Source organism: Pieris rapae, chromosome 12 (assembly GCF_905147795.1).
Source record: "Pieris rapae chromosome 12, ilPieRapa1.1, whole genome shotgun sequence".
Lineage (NCBI taxonomy): Eukaryota > Metazoa > Arthropoda > Insecta > Lepidoptera > Pieridae > Pieris > Pieris rapae.
Window position 1 is genome coordinate 3,296,261 of NC_059520.1, and position 24,703 is coordinate 3,320,963.

The window sequence follows — 24,703 nt, forward strand, 5'->3', positions numbered from 1 at the left end:
AGCCTTTATTCAGATACATTTTACATTATATATTTTATATACATTTAAACAAATTTTCATTTCTAAAAATACAACGTATCAAAACCTTTATCAATATACGTCTCTTACTGGGAACATTATGAACAAAGCCTTGTACAGAAAGTAAGTTTGTTCTTGTAACTTAGCGTGCAGGCTGTGGAGGTAAGCCAGTGCCGTGTAAACCTGCGCTCAGGCCGCCCGTCATGCCGTGTGGAGTCCAATAAAAAAGTGTTTTAAGTGAATCATGTGCCAATCGTGGAGATTTTTCTTCGCCGGCTTGTTGCTGGCGACAGTGACTGCACAGGTAGTTAATATTCAACTATTCCCTGTTTCATTACGGTTCAACAGATGATCTCACGTTGTTATTTATAACTGACCGTTTTTAATACTAGTTACAAGACTATTGCATAGACAGACTGTTTTGTACGCATTATTATGGGCAATGAACATATACGATAAGTAGTCATTGGAAGACCAAATAGACCTTAACCTAATTAAATATTAACTTCAATGTTAATGGTCATTTTTATTTTATAGAAATGAAAGTGAGGGTAGCAGAGCGTAAAGCGTGACGAATAAATTAATTGACCTTTCCATATACGATATTTACTACGAAGATGTGAAGTATAACAAATAGCAATGCAACTCGTGTAATAATACGTAATACGTAACCTAGATTCAAGTCGAGACTGTGGTAAAGCACTCATTCATAAGCTTTTGGAAATGAGCTTTTGCTTATCAGTTAAATAAATCGTATTTGTTTTAATTTTGACAGTTTTAAATGGAACAAAGTGCCGGAACACTTTTTTTCACGTTGACAAAATATGTTTTAAGAAATTGTCTTTATGTTTAATTCTTGAGTCTAATTTTATTTTATTATATTTGTACCTATCTAACGGCTATTTGAGACGGCAGACAGGTATTTGTAGTCCCTAGGATTAGAACGACCGATTTGTGGCACCCATAACAAAGTTTAATTTAATTTAAAAGTCTACGATTAGTCTACGTTTATTAATTTTTTAGAGGTATGAATCATGTATTGAATAAAGACTCGTTTTTTGAGATGAAATCAAGCTTGTGGTATAAGCGATTTTGTTGTCTTATTTTGGGGTTTCGCATAACTTCGGTAAATTTGTAAACCACTGAACCTTCGTGACTTAGTTTACACATATAGAACATAGACCTGAGATCCTGGTTCGATATCCAGTAAAGCAAACATATTTTTGAATAAGTAGGTATTGTTTCGGGTTATGGAACATAGGATGTCAATAACCAATATATTCTTTATGCACATGAAAGTTGTAGAAATGTGTATCTCAATTCAAACTAAGTCATATAGACTATAAAGTCAGCTGCATCTTTGTTTGCGCAACTCAAAAACTGCCAAACGGTTTTTCTACGGTTTTCATTATATGAGTAAGTGTGACTCAGTGGCGTAGCTATCATATGGCCAGGTGGTGCAGTGCACCAGGGCCCCGGAGCTCAGGGGGCCCTCAAACCTCAGATTTGAAAACAATGAGCTACTACACGAAAAAAAAGAAACAGTAAATATCGCAGTGTAAACTGCTTAAACAACGGGGTACCCACTTCATTTTACAGTGGAACAGAGAATTTTCCTGTCCAAACTGAGATTTTAACAGTTACACTGGATTGTTTACAGTTCGATATACTACATTCATCAATGTTTCCAGTAAAAGTGTTCAACTGTCAAAATAAGATGACATCACCGATTTTCATACTGTACGCAGCAGCAACGGTTACAGTGTTAGTTGTTACAGTATTGACTACAGAGTGATTCATTTAATTTTACAGTGTGGCACGGTTGTTTCACTGTTCTTTATACGGTTAGTGACGTTATCATAGTGTTGCCCAAAATCGGTCTTGGTCTTGTTCTTGCATTTTTGCAAGACACCACCAAGACCGCCTTATCGTACCAATTTCGCTCCAATTTCTTAATGTATATCATCTGATTCTCCCTCAATTGATGGAGACGTGGTCTATTCGCCAGCTTTGCAAAGAAATTATAAAAAAAATTGGCGTGCTCGAATGTGACCTTACGGAAGTGTATACAGCGATGCTACTGTTTCATACAATTCCTGTTACTTCCGCGGCAGCAGAAAGATCTTTCAGTAAACTGAAGATTATAAAAAATTATTTAAGAAACAGCATTCGACAAGATCGCCTCCGACATTTATCGTTAATTGCAATAGAAAATGAGGCGGCATCAAACTTGGATTTGAGTGAAATATAGACGAATTCGCAAAAATTAAAGCGCGCAAGAGATTGTGAATTGGGCGGGGAATTCTGTTAAAAATCGTTTTTTCCATTAATTACTCTCATCTGTATAATAAATATTCTATATTGTCATGTGCGTCGTTGTTTATTTATTCCCTTTTTCTTCTATTAAACACATGGAGATTCTAATAGAGACGACGTATGGATTTAGCCTACTAGGGATAAGTTCACTTACTGTTTTCTATTCTTATTCTTATCAATAATTTTGAAGGCCAATATTAGTTAAACTGCGCAGAAAGAGGGGAGGAGGGCCCGATTCTTTCCCTATGCACCAGGGCCCTTGTCCCCCTAGCTACGCCACTGGTGTGACTCCAATTGTAATGAAGGTCACAAAGTTATAAGTTAGGAAGATCTATAACTTTACGTCCATCGTTCCACAACCGAGCGTTTTAAAGGAACAATTTCCAAATGGAACAAATTCCAAAATACACAAAAAGTGTATTTTGGAATTTGTTCCAAAATACACTTTTTTTTACGTTATTTGTTTTACGTTGTTGTTTATTTCGTGTATTATATAATATGACGGGAGCTAGTTTATAATAGACTAAATATTTTTGAAGTGTAATAGACAAAATTTCCTGATTACATTTGTGCAAGAGTTTACATAACAGACAAGTACCTAATTACATCATTCGCGTCCTAATATAGAGTTAAAAGGCACTTCCTTATATACTCTATATGAGATACATATCCCTTAGCTAAATAAATAACTATCACACAACTGTTTAATGAAACGTTGATGGTCAAATAGGGATTCAATCTTTTGGAAGAATTTAGACAGACTTTATAAATTACATATATAATTAAGATCCATTAAATTTGTACTGACGAGACCTTGCTATTATGATTGCCATTTATGTTTGATTATTCGGTGTATTGAAAATAATATTAAGTTTTATGATATAAAAATTTCTCAAAACATTTTCGGTCCCCACTGTGAAAAGTGACTCCGTATCACAAACTTTGGCGCATTTAATAGGAATTCTGAATTTAAATATTATTTTTATAATTTTGCTCTAATATCTTTGTAGGACGAAAAAACAAACCAACGATTCAGACTTGTGACAGAAAAAAAAAGAATATAACAAATACATATATATGTACATATACATATTTGTTTTTGTATATAAAACACAAACTTATACAAGACACAAAATATATATAGCGGGTTTCAGCGTACTCTCATTCAACAATAATTGGTACGCATTAATGAAATTACAGTTATTATATGCTTCTTATAGTTCTCTCAGTACCCATCGCAAAATATAAGAAATGATTTGATTTCCCTCAATATTCCAGCCAGTTTAGAGCCAACAGGCATTTGGACGATGGCAAATGGCCGGGTGAGATGTCTTTGATCTCTCGCGACGGGCTTTGCTACGGGATAATACTTCGTACTAGTTAGCCCCGTTCAGACAAGCATAAAAGCTAATGTAGAGCAGGCATAAAATAATAAACGAGTCAAATATTTAAGAGTATTTCCTTCACCTTGGAGTTTATTTGGAGTTGAGATTCTTAGACCGTGTGGTCCAATTGCACAGTTGCTACTCAAAGATTTTAAACTTAGTAGATAGTACCGGTGATCTGAGTTGGTGCTTACCTCGCTCAACGAATAAGTATCGCAATAAAAAAAAATGCTCCCAGCTTAACCTTTTTGAATGTCTTTATATTTTCTATTTCTCCATTTTTGACTATAATTTAGAGAGAACCCTCACATATTATAAACTTAAGTCCTTTTAACAAATATGTGTTGTCGGCACCAAGATAGTGCGAGATAAAATTATGTTAAGGATATGTTCTGAAATCACAGATAAAATTTACTAGTTTTTCTTTAGTAAGCCTTTAGTTCATCTAAGTTAGCCTTTCATTGAAAGGCGTCATTGTTAAAGACAGACCAAAAAGATCATGTCAAAGCAATATTGGGTTTGGAAAAGATTAAAATGCAATTAATTTGAAACGGAGCGATTCAAATACAATTTACAAATTTATATAATATTTGTATATTTTATTTAATTTATTTATATAAGTAACGTGAATATAGTTATCCAGCCAACGTAAGTAAATATACCAAAAAACGATAACTAACCTTAAAAAATAATTATTAAATTATATAGTTAGCCCCTTTAGGTTGAGAAGATGCTGGCAGCGTTCAATTTCGATTATATGCCTGAAATATACTATGGAAGAAGTTGCAAAAAATATTTCGACAATTCATGAAATATCGTGGAAATATTTTTATCTTTAGCGTTAAACTGCGGGCGAAAGTACTAGTTTAGGTACTATTGAGTAAACATGCAATGGGAATATTATCGTAAATGTTTAAATGATAAAACATTGTTATAAACGCTTTAAGCTGGGAGAAATTTGAGCAATTTAAAAAAAAGTGTTTATTCATTTTAAATAGGCACATTTTTATTCCTAGGTGTAAGATTTGGAACCCTTTAAAGTAAAAAATACCTGTGTACCTGCTCTTCCATAAACAAACTTAATTCTTAATTATTTAAAATAATTACATTATTTAATATTATTAATTTTGTAACGTAAAGGATCCAGGCGTTGTGCAGTGTGAATAAAATTTAAAAGTCCTATAGTGTATGTTCGCCAACGTAGAACTCCAAAATAACCTTTGGCTATTTACTTTTTAACACAACACAAATAGATTTTACTTCCTGATATCGATATTCCAAGAAAATATCTTTGTTTCAATTTTCTTCCACGTATTAAAAAAGGATAAAAGATGATAACGAAAAAGTGTTAATGCTACATTTTATTTCATAACTCCTTACCATAAAAGGCTCATAGATCGACTAAAACTGTGTTGGCTGCAAGGCTGCGCCTACGCATGTCCTCTAGTATGATTTCATTGAATATTTGAAAGTTTTACTTATATTAATATAAGGTTTAGTCAATACTAAGCGCTGTGATACCCGTACAAAGCCGTATTGGATAATTATGTGTTAAAAGGGGTTTCGTTTTCGTCCTCAGTATGAGCAATTATTATATACAAGGAAAAATTACCTGAGGTTAAGGTTTAATTTAGAGTCGAGACTAAGTATGACTTTCGTATAAACTTTCGGTATAAACATTTAGAAGAGTAATTCTTGTATCTCCTCTTCTTTTGTATTACATCGCTATTAGCTTTTCAGTTAGTTATTAATATTGTTTTTTTTTTATTTTCTCTAGAAGAAGGTTCTATAGATTAATATAAATATATATTATATATTTTATATAACTTCTGGTTATGCACTTCTTGCATTCATCATTTTTATTTATTGTTTTCTTTTCTTACTAGGGTTGCCTGGGAGAGATCGCTTGTTAGCGACGAGGCCGCACGTAGCATCCCTTGTAATTTTTATGTATGGTGTTATTTGTGTTTCTTTGCAACGAAGTGTGAATAAATAAATAAAATAAATATATGTAAGTGAATGGTATCGATTCTGAATGTTATAATATTCAAATTTGTATTTGACATCACGATACGACGATGTCAAATATATCAAAATTTAATTTTATGTATAATTTAATCTAAAATTATGTATACCGAGCCATTAATTGTTAAAAAGTGTATTAAGGCTAAATATTTATGAATAACAGTATTTATTAAGAAATGATCAGGTTCATCTTCCGCCAATCTGGCGCATGGAATTTATGAATCAACTATTTGATTCAACTCGGATACATATGTATCATAGGTGCTTTGACAGTGAGTAATAAAGTGTGTTCAATTATCAACAGGAATGTTTTATATTCGGAAATGTAAATTTAATTGCTGTAATTATTGATTCAATCGTGTTTCTGTTTAGTCATAGTCGATTGAATTTTCTTCCGGAAATTTTGATTTGTCTTTCTTTAATATTTTACGTAACTACGAGTATATCATTGATGTTGAATTGTTTAATCAAAGCACATCTATGGCTTATTTGATATTTTTAAACGCATATAAAATATTAAGCTTTTTACAAGGCCAAGATTTCGGCTTTGCAAAAAACGCATGCAGAATAGCGCTATCTGACATCGCAAACTAAACTTACCAATAAGTAATAAATGCTTTATTTGGAACTTATCCGAACATTTTGAAACATACCCTTAATGTCAATTGGGTATTTAAATCATGCAATTGTAAAAAAAAAACAAGTTTTTTATACGTAGAACATATCTATACACATATATACGATACATAGAACTCATCTGATGTGAAGTGATACCGCACACACACTCAATGACAATGGACTAGCAACCGCTTGCCGATTTAATAAGTGGCACGTTCTTTTCTTGAAGGAATATTCAGTTATACATTAGTATCATACTACATTAGATTTCCTGGCCTCTAAGAGCAAATGCAACGCTCTGATTGTTATAACATGATCGTGCAATGATAACTCGTACTACGGAAATCACTAAGTTGCACTTCATATCTGATATTTCGTAATCTTTCGCAAGGACAATAAACCATTAACACAATCACGGGGTCATCAGACAGTGATTTTGATCGTTATATCCGAGGAAGAACTATGTAATGGCCAAATAATCAATCAAACAAACAATCAAAAACATCTTTATTCATATACTTAGGTAAACAAGTACACTTATAAACGTCAAAAAAAATTTAAATTAATTGTTAATTTACATTTACTACCAGTTCGCAAGTTCGCGTAGAGCGGACAAGAAGAACTGGCAAGAAACTTTCCGTTACTCTTTTCAATCGCCAAGTTTTTAATACAAATTGTTTGAACTGGAGCAAATCAATCCCAAGGATTAGGATTTGACTTTGGTAATCAATAGTAATAAAAGTATATATACTCTATTACTATTAATTCATCACTTCACAAGTTTTCCAGAGAGGTATCTGTGTTACTACAGCACTGATTTTGCAAGCTGATTTCCAAACATATATTATTCGTATATTTTTGCGGTTTTTACGTTTTTTATTTGTAATGTCTAATTGTAGGTATGGCATGAATATTTCTTTAAAAACGTGTAGCTTAGTAAAATAAACAACAAATACTTCCAATATACCTTTTAATTTTGAAGTCAAGTATTTATCAGATTTTTTAATCTGGCAAGTATGTTAGTGATCATTGCATACTTAAGACCTATTAAATAAGTCAAGCATTGAACCAAACCAGACTACCTAAAGGCTTATATCAAAGGTTATATATGTACGAATTCACGTGTTATGTAGTACTTTATATATACTTCAAACTACTTCTTATTGTCTTACACACCAAGCTTACCTCATACCATAACCAAATGAGTATTGTCCAAGGTAAAACATGATTTGCAGGCATGTCTTGCATTGTGTGAGCTACATCTTAAACAGGCGAGAACCTTGGCAAATTATCTTGTATTAAACGAAACAAATTATGATTTTTTTGATAGCCGTGTCCATGTAACTCAATTATTAACGTTGTTTTTACAACAAAAATGCTCTAATGAAATTTGGTTTAAAACGTCTCTATGGATTTTTAAGCATAATACAGAACTATGCAAAGACAAATGTCACGTTTCATGTAATAGGAGTTTTAGGTTGTTAAAATCCAAAAATTTAACATTATGTCGAGTCATACTTTGCACTAAGTCGTATGTAAAATGTTTTTATTGTTCAATATTTTTTTGTATCCTTAAGAGTTATCTACTTACAAAAAAGAGTGTCTTCCCCTTAATTTATATACTGTAAATAGAGTTATTGAACACTTAACTGTGTTAGCTATTTTATTTAGTAAAGTTTTTAGGTTAGACTCAAATTTATTAGTCGTAAGTTATGCTAGATTGTAATGTCCAATGACGTCTTCGTTAAGAGTCTTAAAAAGAACATCGATAAAAATGAATAAATGTTTATTTTTATTAACTAACAGCCATGGTCAAACTCATACTAACAAAAACTAAAATACATTATATATTAATTATAAAAAACCAAAAAAAATGACAATAAAAGACAATTATGTTAATAACATTTATTATAACTGCACATCCATAGGTTGTGAATCTAATTAGCTGCTTCTTCACAGGCTGTTAAAAACAGTTGTGACACACACATTACATATCTGTGGCACGATTATATGTAATTGATCGGCGGACAATAAACAATAATTCCATAAATAATAAATTCTTTTTCCGTCACACAAAAAGCTTTATTAACCGGTACACAATACTTACCTTGAGTTATCTAGGAACATCTAATTAACACGAAACCTGAAATGACGTAAAAAACAAACAATTAGCTACGCACCACGGCTCGGTGTAGGTGTCGTGTACGTGATAATCATCGCTTATTACTTCCTATTGATCAACCGGTCTTTTATGTAACCCATGGGAAATAGTAGCTGTCTTTGGTACATACTCATGAAGACTCTAATTCGAGAATCGTCACAGATGTTAGCTCATTAATATTAGCTTTATACTCAGTATAATCAGTACGGTTCCTTGGTCTTCGGGTGCTTTATAACATAGAGGATTATCTTTATACGATTTGCATACAAATTTAATTAAATTCAATGCTTATAAAGCTGCAGAGGTCAACTGCATCTGGTATCTCGGGGTGCAACACCGATTCCTAAATCCCCTAGAATTGTCACGTTTATAAAACCAAGAATACCTCAAGCAGCAAAATCTACAGCCTTGGCTCGTAGAATATTGTATTATTAATGACTTAATAAACAGGCGAAAATGCACTTATGCGGGCCCCGTAGATTACACTTATCGGACTTGACGCGAGGAACTGATAACTGAAATATTACTAATGCATTCTAGGTTGATATATAATTATGTAACGTAAAGTGATGTTTTCAATTAGACCCTGAGATTGGCAAGGTCATACAAAAAATATATTGGTTTAATAGGTAAGTCTAGATTTACGTAGCCAGTTCTTATGATTGTATAAATGTGTCTGAATTGATTAGTCTCTAGACTGCAAGGAATTACTTGACATTGTATCATATCATCTTTCGTCCTCATTTTTATACCGGGATTTAGATCTTCAAAGAGAAGGAACTATTCTCAGGTATTAGCTTCGGGTGAGTGGGCGAGTCAGAAGTCGGTAGTTTTGTAGCATGCTTATCATTTATATATTATATATTTTCTTAACTATTATCTATTAAAATTTAACCATATTTCTGAGCTACATTCAGATCAAGATTCCTTTAAATTTAGAAATGAATTTCGTTTTTAACAATACCGAATCGAATGTTTTGAAACCTTTTAAAGATACAAAACAGAATTAAACCAATCGATTGGACAAACTAAGGTTATGACGTCACCAAACATTGGGGGCAAAGGAACCGGTCATGCCAGTAGTTACATCAACCTATTGGGTTTTAATTATGTAACATGTATAGGTGCAGATTTGACAATGATTAATATAGCAAAATCAAAAAGTGACATATAATAAATTTATTTCGTGCGAGTACTAACAATATCCTGATGGTTATAGTTAATAAACCCGAATGTGCTGTTTTGAGACACTGGGTTCATATACATGCCCATGTACCTGGTGCCTCGAATCAACGTAGATTTATGAATTTTTAAATTTTAATCGTTTTAATAATTTTGCTAACAAAGTTATAAGTACTCTACTAACAATATATGACTTATAATAGTCTAAATAAAATGATTTTTAAACTAAAGGTTTTGAATTTTTTTTATTACGATATTATTTATGTTCAATGTGCTATCAGCTTTAAATGGGTGTCTATGGGCTGCGGTGAATGCCCTTTTTGGGCGCCTCGCAGGCTCGTTTGCCCCCTAATATAAAAAAAAAATATTTATCAGCAATCAATCTATTTTATATGATAGGTTTACTTCGGATTGTATATTTCGTTCCTATAATTCTTTGTGTGCCTAAAAACGCAATAATAGATGAAAATTGGTGTCTGAAAGATATCGCTTGTAGGCAACTTTTGTGTTTATATATTACTAGCTGATCCGGCAAACGTTGTTTTGCCATGGATATTATTTCTAGGAGACATTTTTTTGTTCAATAAATACTATCTTTAAAAAATAGGGGTTGATCGTACACGGGTGAAAATTAAGGATCGTGTGTATTTTTGTATGATGAATTTTAAAAAAACAAAAACATTTTGCCAAAAAAAATTTAACTGCACCAATACGTTATACATACATTGTCCGATTCGCAGACCTAACCGATATGTAGACAAAATTTCACGGAAAACGGTCGAGCCATTTCCTAGAAGGTTAATTACAAACACCGTGACACGATTGCATACATTAGATTTATAGAGTTACTAAACATTTTAAGGTAATCATAATATTTCTACAGAAAACAGTATCGTTAGTGGTATTTGAGTCGGTCATTTCCATAGCCCAAATCTAATAATAAAAACTATTGTAACTATTAAAGCTAAGTAGTTTTTACGGTTTCTATAACGGAATTATATAAATTAAATGGGATTCACGGAAGTTAATCATAGTTCAGTCCTTATAAGTGGGTTAAGTAAGATGATTTTCTGAAAACGGATGTTCATTTGCAATTACAGTTATTTTAGTAATGATACATGTATCAATGAAAGTGCCGTTCAAATGTTTCCACCATAATATTATTAACTAGCCGTGTCTACCATTGTTGATTCAGTCGTTGTAGGATGTTGAGAGGCCTTATTAACCTCAAGGCGATCCACCATTTTATTTATATTTATTTACAAATACTTGGTAATGCTCGGCACATTGATTCATTGGTACATAAGAAAAAAAAATATTAATTACAAAAACTAAAGGAAATTTGATGTAAAAGTATAAAAAGCAACTATGGATAACCAAACCTAGCTCCTTTATCAGAATAGATCAATCTGGATTGCGATGAGTTTTGGGCGAAATGCGTTATTTGAATTTTGATAATATATTTAAAACGAAAACAGTACTAAGTTATATTTTAATCGACTTGCCTCAATCGACCTCATTCTTAAGGTCATAGGTTCGAACCCCAATGGACTTTTTATGTGCGCAATTTACAGAATAAAAACATTGAGACACCACAAAGACTTAAAAAGACTTATCTATTAAAAACAAAAGACGCCTATAAAAAAACAAATCACAGAGATATCACAGTCCTAAAAATTGGAATTGGTTTTTTTGATAAAATTGTTCATAAGTTTTTAGCTTATACTAAATTCGTTAAAAACTGTTATTTTTTTTATTAAGTAGCGTTGCTTGCTTATTGTTTTTCAATATGTCAAGATATCAAAGCACCAAGTTTTTGTTCACAGGCACGGAATCCAAAATTAATGTAGATATGACGATCGCCAATCTTTAAAAGGAGCATTAAAAATTAAAAAAAAGACATGATAGTATGATTATTTCTTTATTTAGAAACACTATACAGCTTACTTAACTATAATACAAAGTGTGGGTGTGTATTAATGTGTGTATGAAATTAGTGGCATTAATGGTCTGATAGTAAAAAAAGAAATGTCAACCGTAATTAGCTTTAAATACATGTAAAAATGTGTTTTATGTAAAACATTTATACAAGTAACTTGTCAAAACGTTCGCCTTTCAAAGATTTTGAACAATACAGGCGAGTGCAAGGTGGTCAGGCGTGCATTGACCTCAACCCTATGCCAGTTCCCATATATCGACAATCGGTCGGATCTGGCCGCTGCTAATTCTGTGATGACGTCAACTGTCTTCTGTCCCATCGTCATTTGTTTTAGTTAGAAACATTCATAAGAGTATTTTAAAATAATAAAAGAAATTGACTTTAACAAAAAGCTGCTAAATTTGGTGTTAATGGCCGAATATGAAGAAAACTGATACAGTTTTTTATTACTATCTATTTGCATCTTAAATGCAATTCCGAATACAAATTCACTTTAAATCTAAATTAGTTTTATGCTAGTTTATTGTTAAATGAATACCATTATAAATAAACACAGAATACGTGTAAATTAATATTACACTAAATTGCAAAGGTAACGTAAAAATTCCGAATACATTGAGTGGCAATTAACAAATTTAATTCCAAATTCCAATCTAGTTCCTATTTAACCAGAAGTGAATGGAATCTGAAAATATAGGTACATACACAGTATTACATTACTTTGTAGCTACAATAAGATACTAAGTTAATTGCATAACAGCAAAGATTAATGATATGGTTATAATATAACTTTAAGATTAGATTCTGCAATTGATTAATGGATTTCACATATGTTATTAATATGCAACGATAAGATTTGGGAACCATTTTAAGTAAAAAATACTTAACAAAGTTAATATATTCTTCAATCAATTACTTTAATTTACAAAAAACTTCTTCGAATAATACAAGCGAATTATCTAGCTAAAAACCATTATGTATGTTATTAGGGAGTCATTTAATATACATTTATTCTTTGAGTTGAACTTATGTAATATATAGCTAAGATCGCTTGTAAAAAATATATATGTCGCAGCCAACTAGATTTATCAGTTGTTCAATCAACAGACTAGCCTCAATAAAAAGCGCAGTTTAACGAAAAGGCTGAAAGACATTCAGCCAGTTGAACAAACAGCTAGCTAGGATTACTTGGAACGATGACATTTCATTTAGCCGGGTTAGGCTAGCTTGTTAATTTAAATTTAGTTCCACTGCCTGTCACTCTCAAACTTAAAAGCAAACTCAAAAATATGACGCAGACGAATGTCAAAACATAGTAAAGGCTGAGGCATTTTTACGTTCCGTCACAATTTATGAAATTGAAAATATTTGTTTTATTTAAACACTACTGCTATTGTGTATAACTATGTATCACTGATTATTATTATTCTCTTAATAATAATAATAAAATTCTTTATTCATTTTAAGTACATCTTTCGTTTCATAGTGTAAGATTTGGGAACCCTTTTAAGTAAAAATACCTATGTTAGGGTTCCCAGCGCTTCCATAACATACTCTTGATTTATTTAATTTTATTTTTCTCCTATTATATGTTATTGTATAGTAAATAATGTATTTATATTATTGAAGTTCTCCTTTTTTAGCGCGTTAGGGAATTATGATGAGAGTAAATTTTTAGGATGCGCGCGCACACTCTTACAAAAAACTGACACCTTGAAGTGAGCTATAGCCAACATATTTTTTCTATTATGGGTAGTTTATTCTAGATAAAAAAAACTAAACATACAAGAGGCAAAAGATAATAAATTAAATAATTTTGAAAATATTTATATCTTCGCTAAAGAAGTATAACTTCTAACGCGTGTACATAACTACACACACCTTTTTTTTATGTACAATTTGCATTAACTAGTCTTCTAATGACTATAATCAGACAAAACTCAATGTAACCAGTATGCAAATCAAAGCAGAAATTCCAAAAAAGCGAACAAAAGGCGTCGGCTTTGGACACGAAATTCCTGTTATTCAAGGATAGTTAAGTGGTTCCCTCTATCTGATTATACAACATAAGTGTTACGAAATCCGTAGAAGTTAGATCTAAGATATTTCCTGCTTGGACAGACTAGGTCGACATGATAGGATCGTGAGCGCCGGTCTCCTTGGGCGTGACCCTCGAGGGCACAAACCGGCTAAAACAGGATTTATTTTATTCATCCTCAGGCTTTCTGGGAATTGCATGAAAGCCATTTCTTGGTCCGAGGAAATAATTCAAATGATGTATTTCGATTTTAACCGTTCAATGTTTAAATAAAAAACTTATACTTTATCTGTAATCATAACAATAAAATATACAGTATTTACAATTTTCATAAGCATATGTTTTTTTTTAATAGAACAGGGGGCAAACGGGCGGGAGGCTCACCTGATGTTAAGTGATACCGCCGCCCATGGACACTCTCGATGCCAGAGGGCTCGCAAGTGCGTTGCCGGCCTTTTAAGAATTTGTACGCCTTTTTTGAAGGACCCTAAAAAAATAAAATATAAAAAAGGTTTAATAATAATTAAAAATTAATAAATAGAAAATTAAACACATATAAAAAGTTTGAACGCTGTGGCAGTGTTTAACGCTGGCAGCATTTCCTCGCTGCATTGCGATACTTATTCGTTGAGCAAGGTAAACACCAGCTCTGGGGACAAAAGTACTATCGACCAGGCGACAACTTAAATCTTATTCAGTGCCTGTGCTCTTGAAGCCCACAGCCTCGGCCCTAGAGTCGTTGGAACACAAGGGAACAATCGAAATTGAAGGAAAGACTATTATTTTTGTGCCGTTTTTTTATATTTAAATTGTTTTGAAACCTTTTTTGTATTTTATTAACCTATTAAGACAATTCTAATGCGTTTCATTATTAATTGAAATATATTATAAATGGGTTACTGTTTTTATGCAGCTTAGCATGAACAATACCTAGTAACAATGGAATAGTTAAATGAATAAAAATAATACATTTATATACGGAAAACTTAACACTCCTGAATACTGGAATCTAACAAAAGTGAAGCAAACATCTTTAAGTTGTATAAATAATAGTTAGACGAATATTAAAAAGTTTATATAATACGAAACTTTTCTACTCTTTTAATACAATTTTATTATACACACTTATATAACACGATCTCATTGCAGTTTCATACGATACAAGAAATATATTGACGCAAATTTTCTTTGGCTCGGTGCAATTTATATTCAGAAGACATCATACATCATCTTTTCATATATTCCATCAGCTACACAAAGAACGACGATTTATAATGGCTCTTGAATAAAATACATTTTATATCAACACATCTTTGAAGACACTTTTATTTTGAGTGGTCGAATGTATTGTGAATAAAATTATTTAATGCAATTTAATATAAGTTTTTTTGTTCTTGTTTAGTATGTTTTTTTCCTTCTTATTGTATTTGTAATATGTATTTTTGCACTTAATGTCTACCTTATGTAATACATGTTTTTTCCTTTACTCACAGTGGTTTTCATTAAATTATGTTCATTTTTTTCTTTTATGTAATGCAACGAAGTGTTAATAAATAAAATAAATAAATAAGTGAGTAAAAATAATCAGTGACGTCACATCCTTTTCAGTATGTGTCACAGATTCGTGCTTTTTTATTTATCTAATAGGCAAGTTGGTGTCTTGGTTACCTCATGATATATAGCTTCACCTTACGAGCAAGTTTTCAATGCGGACATAGACGGAAAGTCAATTTGAAGTCCAAGGTTTAAAGTTCGACCTCAAGAAGAAGAGTCGCACGCTGAACCCACTAGACCAACACATCAATGGCATTAAATTTTAATTCCAGATGTCAGAAAATCCTGAACATCAACATCTGCAAACAAAGCTTTAAATTTAGTTAAGATTGTTATTACAAATTTGAAAAACATCTAATTACCACGTCTTTTATACAAAAGTAGCAGACATCCAAAAAATTTTTTTTAATATATTGTATTTTGTTTCAGAATACAGAGAGCAGTGGAGACTTCACACCGGTTGTGACTGCAACATGTAAGAGTGGAGTTATGTCAATTAGAATCAACTTCAGCCTGCCCTTCAGTGGAGTAACACATGCTCGAGAATACAGGTACCTAAATTTTAATAAGAAACACACAATGATATAAAGGCACATTTCTGTGCCATCTTTCATGTTCCATATTAACTTATGCATAAAATTTAATGCGATTAAAAAGAGTGGGAGAGTTTTTTCTAATTATTCTCTTCCGCTCTACGCCTTTGATTTGAGAACTAGTTTTACCATTCCTTTATTTTAGATCTAGGTTTTTTTTAATATTGACATTTGTCATAGTTACAATAAGATAAAATCCATTTTTGAACATATTTAAATCTATTATAATTCGATATCATTATTACGTCTATCTCTTATAACTAGACTAGAATTAAACTAGAATCGGGCTCCGATTCTAGTTCTCTTCAGCAAGCTTAATATTTTCTTAGGCTTTGGTATTAAACCCTTTTGTTTTCGTTCAATGTACGACATGTACAATTCAAAATTCTAGCTCGTTCAGAGCTGTGGTACGTGTGGTAGCGCACAATCACATCGCAATTATACTCAAACGATATACACCAATAATGCTACGTATTAAAACAACAGAAAAATGATCAACTGAATTATTATATTCTGGATATTAAAAGGTTAAGGAAGCGTAATGCTTGGTTATATGGAAAAAAATCATGTAGTTGTATCTAATTAGTAAAAAAATCTTTACAGAAATCCAGCTTGCATGGCGATGGGAAATGGGAGTGAAACTGTTGGTTTTGATATTAATCTCAACGCTGTTAAGGGCTCACCTGACTATTGTGGAGTTTTCTGGAATAACGTAAGGATATTTATATTATAAATTCCATCCTCGAATTACTATATAATTGATATAAATAATCATATTTAAGTGAACTGTAAACTCGCACCCTCTGGCATCGAGAGAGCCCATGGGCGGCGGTATCACCTATATCAGGTGAGCCTCCTGCCCGTTTGCCCCCTGTTCTATTAAAAAAAAACAAAATTCTGTTTATTAAAGCAATTTTTTGAATACATTCAATTAAATTTAAAATCATTTATTCATGTACACTTATGAACGTCAAAAAAAGAAATATATATTAATAATATACATTAAATGCTTCTAAATTATAATTATTAATTTATATATAATACCTTACTGTACAAAGAATTTATTATTAGTTGAAAATTAAATTCAAATTATTTACTATTCACTTTATTAATAGCAGCTTCATATTTTTCCAAAACATTAAACATAGCCATTTCCTATCGGTCAAGGTATTGTTATCATACGGACCACAAGTGTTTCTTGACGAATAAGCCAGTCTCATTGAAATTCATATATTGGATCGCAAAAAATGTCAACACGTTTTAGTACGTGAACAATCATAAAAAAGATAAACTTATGCGTCACCCATAGAACCTTGAAGTACGCCTTACGTATTGAAACACAATTGAATATATGTTGATGTCCTTGAGACTACACCTGTTATAAAATAATTAATATAAATTGCAATAGGTCAGCTACTAGTTGGAATATAATTAACTCTTGCCATTAAGTTTATAAATTCGACTTTTACGAAAAATGTTTTTGTCGAAATGAAAGACGTTAATGGCGAGTTTGTTCAATTAATACCTTCATAAAATTTTACCTTGCATATACATCATGTTGATTTTGTAAAACAAGTTATATAGTAAGCAATCAGAAACAATGAACTATATAGGCACATTTCATTAATGCAAATCAATGGATAAAAAATATGGATGCATTTTAAGAAATCTGTATTGTATTACGAATTTGATGTCAAATACCAATTGTATGCTGTATTAAACTACTATTACATTTGTAATAAATTCTATTTGGGTAATTTTATAAGATTTTTTCATGAAATTCATTTTACATTTCCAGCGAACAGATGAGCGATCTTTACCACTAGCTGTACGTGTTCACAGGACATTGGAACTCGCTGACGACAAATTCTATGTCATCACTTGTGGCAAGGCTGGCTTTAGAAACGCAAGGTGATTGAATCCATTCAATCCTAAGTTCTAGTTTTATAGTACACAATCCTCATTTTAATAGTTTGTTAGTTCTTCTGTGTTTACCGAACCAATTATTGCCAGCAAATTTAGAATTTAAATCTGTGTTTTGCAAAGTACCACTACTAAATTTCGGATTGAGAATTTTATATACATTCAATATTAATGGGTAGTATTTATTAAATATACCAAGATCGACAAACCGCTTGAAATTTGTCTGCTAAAACATTTTTTTTCATTGTTCTTTTGTTTGCTTTGTCTGATGACTAAGCAACTAAAGCCTATTTGACCATACAACGAATAGTTTAAACAGAAATCTTTTAGAACATTTTTTCGAATTTCAGAAACGAAACGTCATTGGTATCTTTACGATTGCTAAATTCTGAGGGTAGGAAAGTATTGAATGCGGCTTATGGTCTGCCTTACACACTCCGAGCCGAGATGAGCAAGCCAGACGGTAATATGAAAGTCTTACTTATTTTTATGTAAAGGTTCCCCAATTGTAAACAAAAACATAACAGTTTTTTCAGAGTCTCTTGACAATAAATAATGAAACTATATAGATAATTTAATTATGTTTGTTAAATGTCTTGTATATTCGTATAAATTTTACATCAAATTATGATATACCGTATTATAATTATATAAAGTCCTATTGAACAGTTTTAGAATACTCTTGACTTAGGCCACCTCATGGCATTATACATATCAAGCTAATGTAATTCCAAGTAACAGCTTTTGCATGAATCATGTTTATGTACTTCCAGGAACACACGGCATTCGCATGAGAAATTGTTTTGTTTTCAACATGCGTAATAACACCGTGGATCTTCTAGACAGGAGAGGGTAAATATATATTAGTTTATAATAAAAAATCAACAAATTATTTAACTTTATTTTTATTTTATTTATTTAGGACCCTTATGTACATTTATGAACGTCAAAAAAAAGATATATACATTAAATGCTTCTAATTTTACATTTACTGACAGTTCTCAAATCAAGGGCGTAGAACGGAAGAGAAGAATTGGCAATAACTCTTCGCCACTCTTTTTAATCGCCATGTTTTTTATTTCTTAAATAATATAAAATATATTATTAAATTACATAGTATGTCCAAAAGTAGATAATTAGAATCTGTGCTTGCTAAATCGAAATAATTTCTGGTAAACAAGGAAGCAAGGGACAAAAAGAAACAAGGAATCTTTAAAAAGCTAATTTAGTGACCCCTGTAGCTCTGAGAGATATTTTATGTGATGATTAGTTTAATAGGCTTCTGACTCCCTCTCTGAGGAAAAAGTGAAGAGGATTTGATAAACTTGTAAAATGTATGTTTTCAGATGTCCTGCAAAGCAACAAACCCTGATCGTTAGGTCTGACACGACCACCGCCGAAATAGCAATACCGCAAATGTTTAGATTCTCTGACTCCTCACAAATCAACTTCCAGTGTGATATAGGAATTTGTAAAGGTATAATCGTCTACTAAATAATATATCACGGTTTTTTGTTAATGTGTTACAAAGCTTTGTTTACCAGATACCGCTTTTAACTGATTCTAGATAATCTCTACAAAAATCTTCTTAAAATCTCTTTAAACTGACCACAAATATAAATAACTCAACACACGGGGTTATTTTTCTACAAACCTTACAAAAGACTGGTAAAACTTTTAAAACAGTATCTATTTCTTTCAGAGTGATTTTTTCTTGGCTGAATTAATGTACTAATTTAAATTAATTTACTAATAACGTTAATTGCAGGCGCCTGTGCAACGATAGATTGTTCCATCGATGGCCCAGAACCGAACGACGAGGAGGGTTCAGTGACAGCCTCAACCGGAGTTTTTGTGTTAGACCCCAACGATAGTGCAGGTATTGAAATATCATATAACAAAATTTGTATCAGTTGTTTCATCAGTAGGTAATTGAGTGCGGCTTCACCGTCTTCTATAGAAGAGTCTAACATAGTTTTCAAACAGTAGAAAAAAGTGAAACTTCTTTGTAAATTCATTATTACTAAGGTAAACGCCCCAATAGATGATCATGTACCAGTATATGATCACTCCGTGTATTTGTATATCTATATTCACACTGTTTACACTCTCTTCGTAAGATACACGCTGTATTTTTTTTTCGATCTCCCTTTCTCACTCTCTCTTAATTAGTCACAATCGCTCTGTCCCTTTTCTTCGACAAGAACGCTGCACATCTCCGTGACGTTTCATCCGTAAAAAAATTTACCCTCATCCGCATAAAGAAGTTTCACTTCAAAAATTAAGCAAGAGATGTTTCAATAACAGCTTTGCTAATCTTAAAACTGACAGATTTTGTCCCATATCTGTAATGGGACTGAAGACTCCATCGAGACAAAACGAGCAATATTTTATAAAAGCCAATATTGTATTAGCTTTTAAGTAATAATAACATAGATTACATAAGATACTTACTAGGTGCTGCTTTCAGGTAATAAAACTATATATAACTTTTTGTCATTGAATCCTCATAAAATCCGTTTGAAACAGTTGCAGCTCTAGCTTGCGTGGATGAAGGTGTCCATCCACTCTGGCTTCTCTACTTGGCAATCGCTCTGGGAGTCATGTTCCTGGTGATGCTGCTCATCAACTGCTTCCTCTGTACTGCCATGACGTGTTCTTGCGCTAGGACTGATGTAAGAAATATTTCAGCAATGAAATCTTAACTTTATTTAGGAATCTGTTCTTTTTTGCTTCGGAAAAAGTTTTTTATCAGTGATGTTAACAAGAGATATAAAAAACAGCTTGTGGTAACCAAATTATTTGTTTTTCTTTCTTTTGTTTGATTAACAGAGGTAAAATGTTGTGAACTTTAATATAGTAAACCATATACTTTTTATATTTTAGTATTTACGATTGTATGATACTAACAATTCTATTTCTAAATCATTTTCAATGCACAATTTATCATTGAATATTCAAGGCCGTAGACTTGATTAAGTAACAGGACATCTCATCATTTCTGGTTATCGATCTAGTTGTAAAAAAGTTATATTTGTGAGCTTCATCAATTGAATTGAGCCGATATTCTTTCCTTTTTATTATGAGTAAGTAAGTTACGTATAGTTCTGGTACTCGCGATTGAACAATAAGTTTTGCCAAAGTCGAAGCCATATAAACAAATAAAACTAGACGTATTAAGAGAAAACTACAGCCTTGATTATGCATGCGTTAAAGGTCATGTTCACACACAGGTTATAGAAAAGGATCCGTCAGTAGTCGAAGATTATGACCCTTACCGCAGCTGGCATGGAAGTCAATATGGAAGTCGATACCCATCCTCCACAATACACTCAGCGAGGTAACACTCATTTCATTACGTAAATAATTTCGTGCGGCTTCGAAAACTTTCAATACCACAATTCGTTTGGATTTCTGCGGATATTTAGCATCATTGTTTGTTTTTAAACTAAAACAAACAATTACATATAATAACTTAAGCTAACTTTGTTACTACAACCCTTCGATTTAAATCATGCAATGTCGGGGGTCGACTATAATAATTATATAACAATTGAAACATTATTATATTGACCTTATATTCGGAAAAATTAGACAATGTCTTGCATTTTAATATCAGCATTAAAGCTGATACAGTTTCGTTTTTGTTATGAAAGTTTTCGAAGTGTCTTGAATATTTGAATACAAAGCTATCTAGACCATTTTTAAAGTTTTATTTGGCGGAGCGTCGAATAATTTTTCCGCATAGTACAAAATAGTTGTTCATATAATTTAATAATTGGCTTTGTATTTAGAATTGTTATGTTGTTTGTATCGTGTTTTGTTTTTAACACCACTGTTTGTTAATAATTTAATACAATATGTACAAATAGTTTCTAAAGATACTGTAAGGCTTTAACAGATAAATGGAGATGAGCCAGAAATTATTGTGATTCATTGATGATTTTTCTTACTGTCAAAAAAGTTGGTGTATCGCACGATCCATCCTCCAACCTAAAGGCTAGATGTAGTGGTACTGATTACAACCGCACATTGCAGGTGTCGCTACAAAGTCATGTTCTGACCCTACACTATATTTGTTTCTCCTGGAGTCGAGCTCAAGATTATTGCATATTTGCTATAATTGTTGTTACTGTGCAATAAATATATTGTTGTTGTTGTTGTAGAGATTAACTGAATCTCTATCGTTGTTTGGGGAGGTTATATACAACGAAATGGCGTGTTTCGTTTAATTGTGATTGATCAATAGCGTCTCTAGTCAAACCAAAAGCGTACGTCCGCGTTTCGGACCAATCAGAGTTAAACGTAATGTTCTATCGTTTTGTTTAGTCACTACCCAGGAAATTTTAAAGTAGCCATATAACATGGCCCGCCGACATCTTACGATGACATTTTCTTTTCAGATCGGTATCTGATAACAGCGATCACTACGCTATAGTACAATCGAGACCCGGCAGTCGACACTCGGGCATGCATCGAAGTCGACATTGATACAAGAATAATCCGGATGGATATTTAATCTAGTCTGGAATAATGAAAGGAAATAATCGTAAAAGCAACATTGTAATTTATATACGTAACTGTTACTCGAGACAAGTTACTGGTTTGTACCTTTAGTATAAGCTTATCGATATTTTGTCAAGTATTCGTATAGTTGATAAGTTAATGTCAGAAACTAAGGGTAAGAATCAGACGAGACTTAGTATGACTCCCGTATGTCCAAAACGTATTTGACATACGAAAGCCATACTTCTGCGCGTTATCATATCGGTTAATTTCATATAGGGCCATCGCGCTGTCTAATTTACACTAAGATATTATGCCCATTCTAAGAGTGCTGATAAACTCACAAATAAGTATAAAACGTACCTCAAAATCTGTCAATTTTAATATTTGACACATGAAAGCAAGAAGGTTCTTTATTTAAAAAATAGGGCTGATACAGGATTCCATAATGAAATGCTTGTAAATGCTTGGATTTAGGGAGATGAAATTTAAAAAAAAAACAGCTTTGACAATTTGAAAACGGAAACATTTTTTTTAACCTAAAATCAATGATATAGGTTTAATATTTTTAAGTAAGCTACAGCTACTGAACAAATATGTACTTTAATATTTATGAAATACGTTTTGTGCCATTGCTATTACAAACTAAATCATGCTAAAGCCTGCTTCAACTAACTCGGAAAATAAATTTTTAAATAACAACGAAAATAGTTTTACAAATAAATTAAGCATATATGTGTTTTTAAATTATTGGTATAAAGGGTATTTTGTGGTTAAAAAAACTAAATCGAACTATACGTATGGGTGCTTTCAGTTCAAAGTTTCTGGAAAGAGTTCACAACTTAAAACAAAAGACAAAACGATGTGCGTTTTTTTTTCTTAACGGAAGCTCGGATCGTGACGCATATCTAGACACTAGATCTCGCCATTGCTTCTTTAAAATTCACAGCAAGATTTGTTGTACACAAAAATCGCGCTTAGTATTTTCTGGAATATGTACCGTCCCTTAAATGCTATAAACAAATATGCGTAGATCAATAAGACATAGCACTATGAATTTATGTGTATGTATACCTTAGTAGCAGTATTACTTACATAATTGTAAATATTTTAATACTAATCTACCAAAATTTAAGCATATTATTCTAAGAAAAACAATATAAAATATTGTATATAAATATTTCTTTAATTGAAATAAAAAAATATCAACAAAAGTCATGAATTTTAAGGTCAATTCATTTTTAATTTAAATATATTGCTTTTCGAGATTTGTGGTATTTGGACGCAAGCGCATAATTGATTGACATTTGTATGTAAAATAATCATTAAGAATAATAATAATGGATTATAAATAAATTTAACAAACTATAAAAATAACTCTACTATCCAATAAGATATGAACAATGTTATGTAAACGTAATAATAAATATGCTGAACAACGATTCCGTCCTCTTTTGGTGTTTGTAAAGTATATAAGCAAGTTGCAAGAATAGCATTTAAGTTATATAATACATAATTATAACAATATATTAAATAGTACTGTCTTTTATTAACATAGCTTCTTTAAATGTGTCAATATTTAAAGAAAACACTTTTTACCGGATTGAAGCTATGTATTATTGTAAACGTATAATTATTTAACATAATTTTAAATTTAACGTTTCGCGTGCCTTACAGCGTGCGTGGTCACGGTGACACTTGTTGGTGATTAAGTTTACAATAATACATAGCTTCAATCCGGTAAAAAGTGTTTTATTTAAATATATCAAACCTTTTATTTCCTTTATTTGACCTTCCTTCGTAAACAGGAAACTTTACCTTATCATATCCATGGTATCTCAAAGGTCGCAAACAACAATTAAAATACAAACTGTTAAGGATAACACGAATGTTAACTTGACAAACCCAGTATGGAAGTACGAATGTTAAAATGTTTCTTCTCAGACTTTTGTATGACATCGATGACTGGCCTTACCACCTGTAACTTTGTTGCCCCAGACGTAAATAAAACACAACCAAAATTCCGATTAGAAGGGAAATAAAACACACTCATGCACATTAAAATGTATTAAACATTTGACTATTAAATTATTGTACGAAGTTATTTCAAATACTACTGTACAATGTAAATTGGAAGTGATAATAAATATAGATAATAAAATCTGACAAATTAAATAATTAAAACATGTTTAACAGTTAAACTATATTTAAAATTGAGTTTGTTGTAGCTAATAAGCACTCTTTAGTTAAACAAAAAGTGTGAGTATAAGAGGCAGCATACAGTTTAAATCCTATAAAGGGACGCTAAAGAAACTATTTTCTGGGATATTAGATGGTTGGTATGAATAGAAACGTTACATTGGCTATGGAGATCTAATTAATCAAACAACTTTGACGTTAAGTTAAAGATTTCTTGAATTGTAGACGATATGAAACATCCTTAGC

The 24,703-nt window shown here is 31.7% G+C and overlaps 1 protein-coding gene across 2 annotated transcripts; it reads left to right on the forward strand.

The window, feature by feature from the left end:
* The first annotated feature begins 173 nt into the window (after positions 1-173).
* LOC110998518 lies at positions 174-23,421 on the forward strand. Of its 2 annotated transcripts, XM_022267201.2 has the most exons (11): positions 174-322; positions 15,666-15,787; positions 16,433-16,541; positions 17,628-17,740; positions 18,103-18,215; positions 18,526-18,604; positions 19,099-19,229; positions 19,521-19,631; positions 20,282-20,427; positions 20,986-21,092; positions 22,156-23,421. In XM_022267201.2, the coding sequence occupies exons 1-11, from the start codon at positions 263-265 to the stop codon at positions 22,241-22,243; spliced, it is 1,179 nt and encodes a 392-aa protein (XP_022122893.2). In that variant the 5' UTR covers positions 174-262; the 3' UTR covers positions 22,244-23,421. The 2 variants fall into 2 exon arrangements, with proteins under 2 accessions (XP_022122893.2, XP_022122894.2); XM_022267202.2 differs by lacking the exon at positions 20,986-21,092.
* The last annotated feature ends 1,282 nt before the right edge of the window (positions 23,422-24,703 follow it).

What these genes read in the sequence shown, in the direction of transcription:
- LOC110998518 (XM_022267201.2), top strand. Translation starts at nt 263, where the DNA reads ATGTGCCAATCGTGGAGATTTTTCTTCGCCGGCTTGTTGCTGGCGACA. An exon ending in TGGCGACAGTGACTGCACAG is followed by an intron (nt 323 to 15,665) that starts GTAGTTAATATT and finishes ATTTTGTTTCAG; the next exon opens with AATACAGAGAGCAGTGGAGA. An exon ending in GTTCTTGCGCTAGGACTGAT is followed by an intron (nt 20,428 to 20,985) that starts GTAAGAAATATT and finishes GTTCACACACAG; the next exon opens with GTTATAGAAAAGGATCCGTC.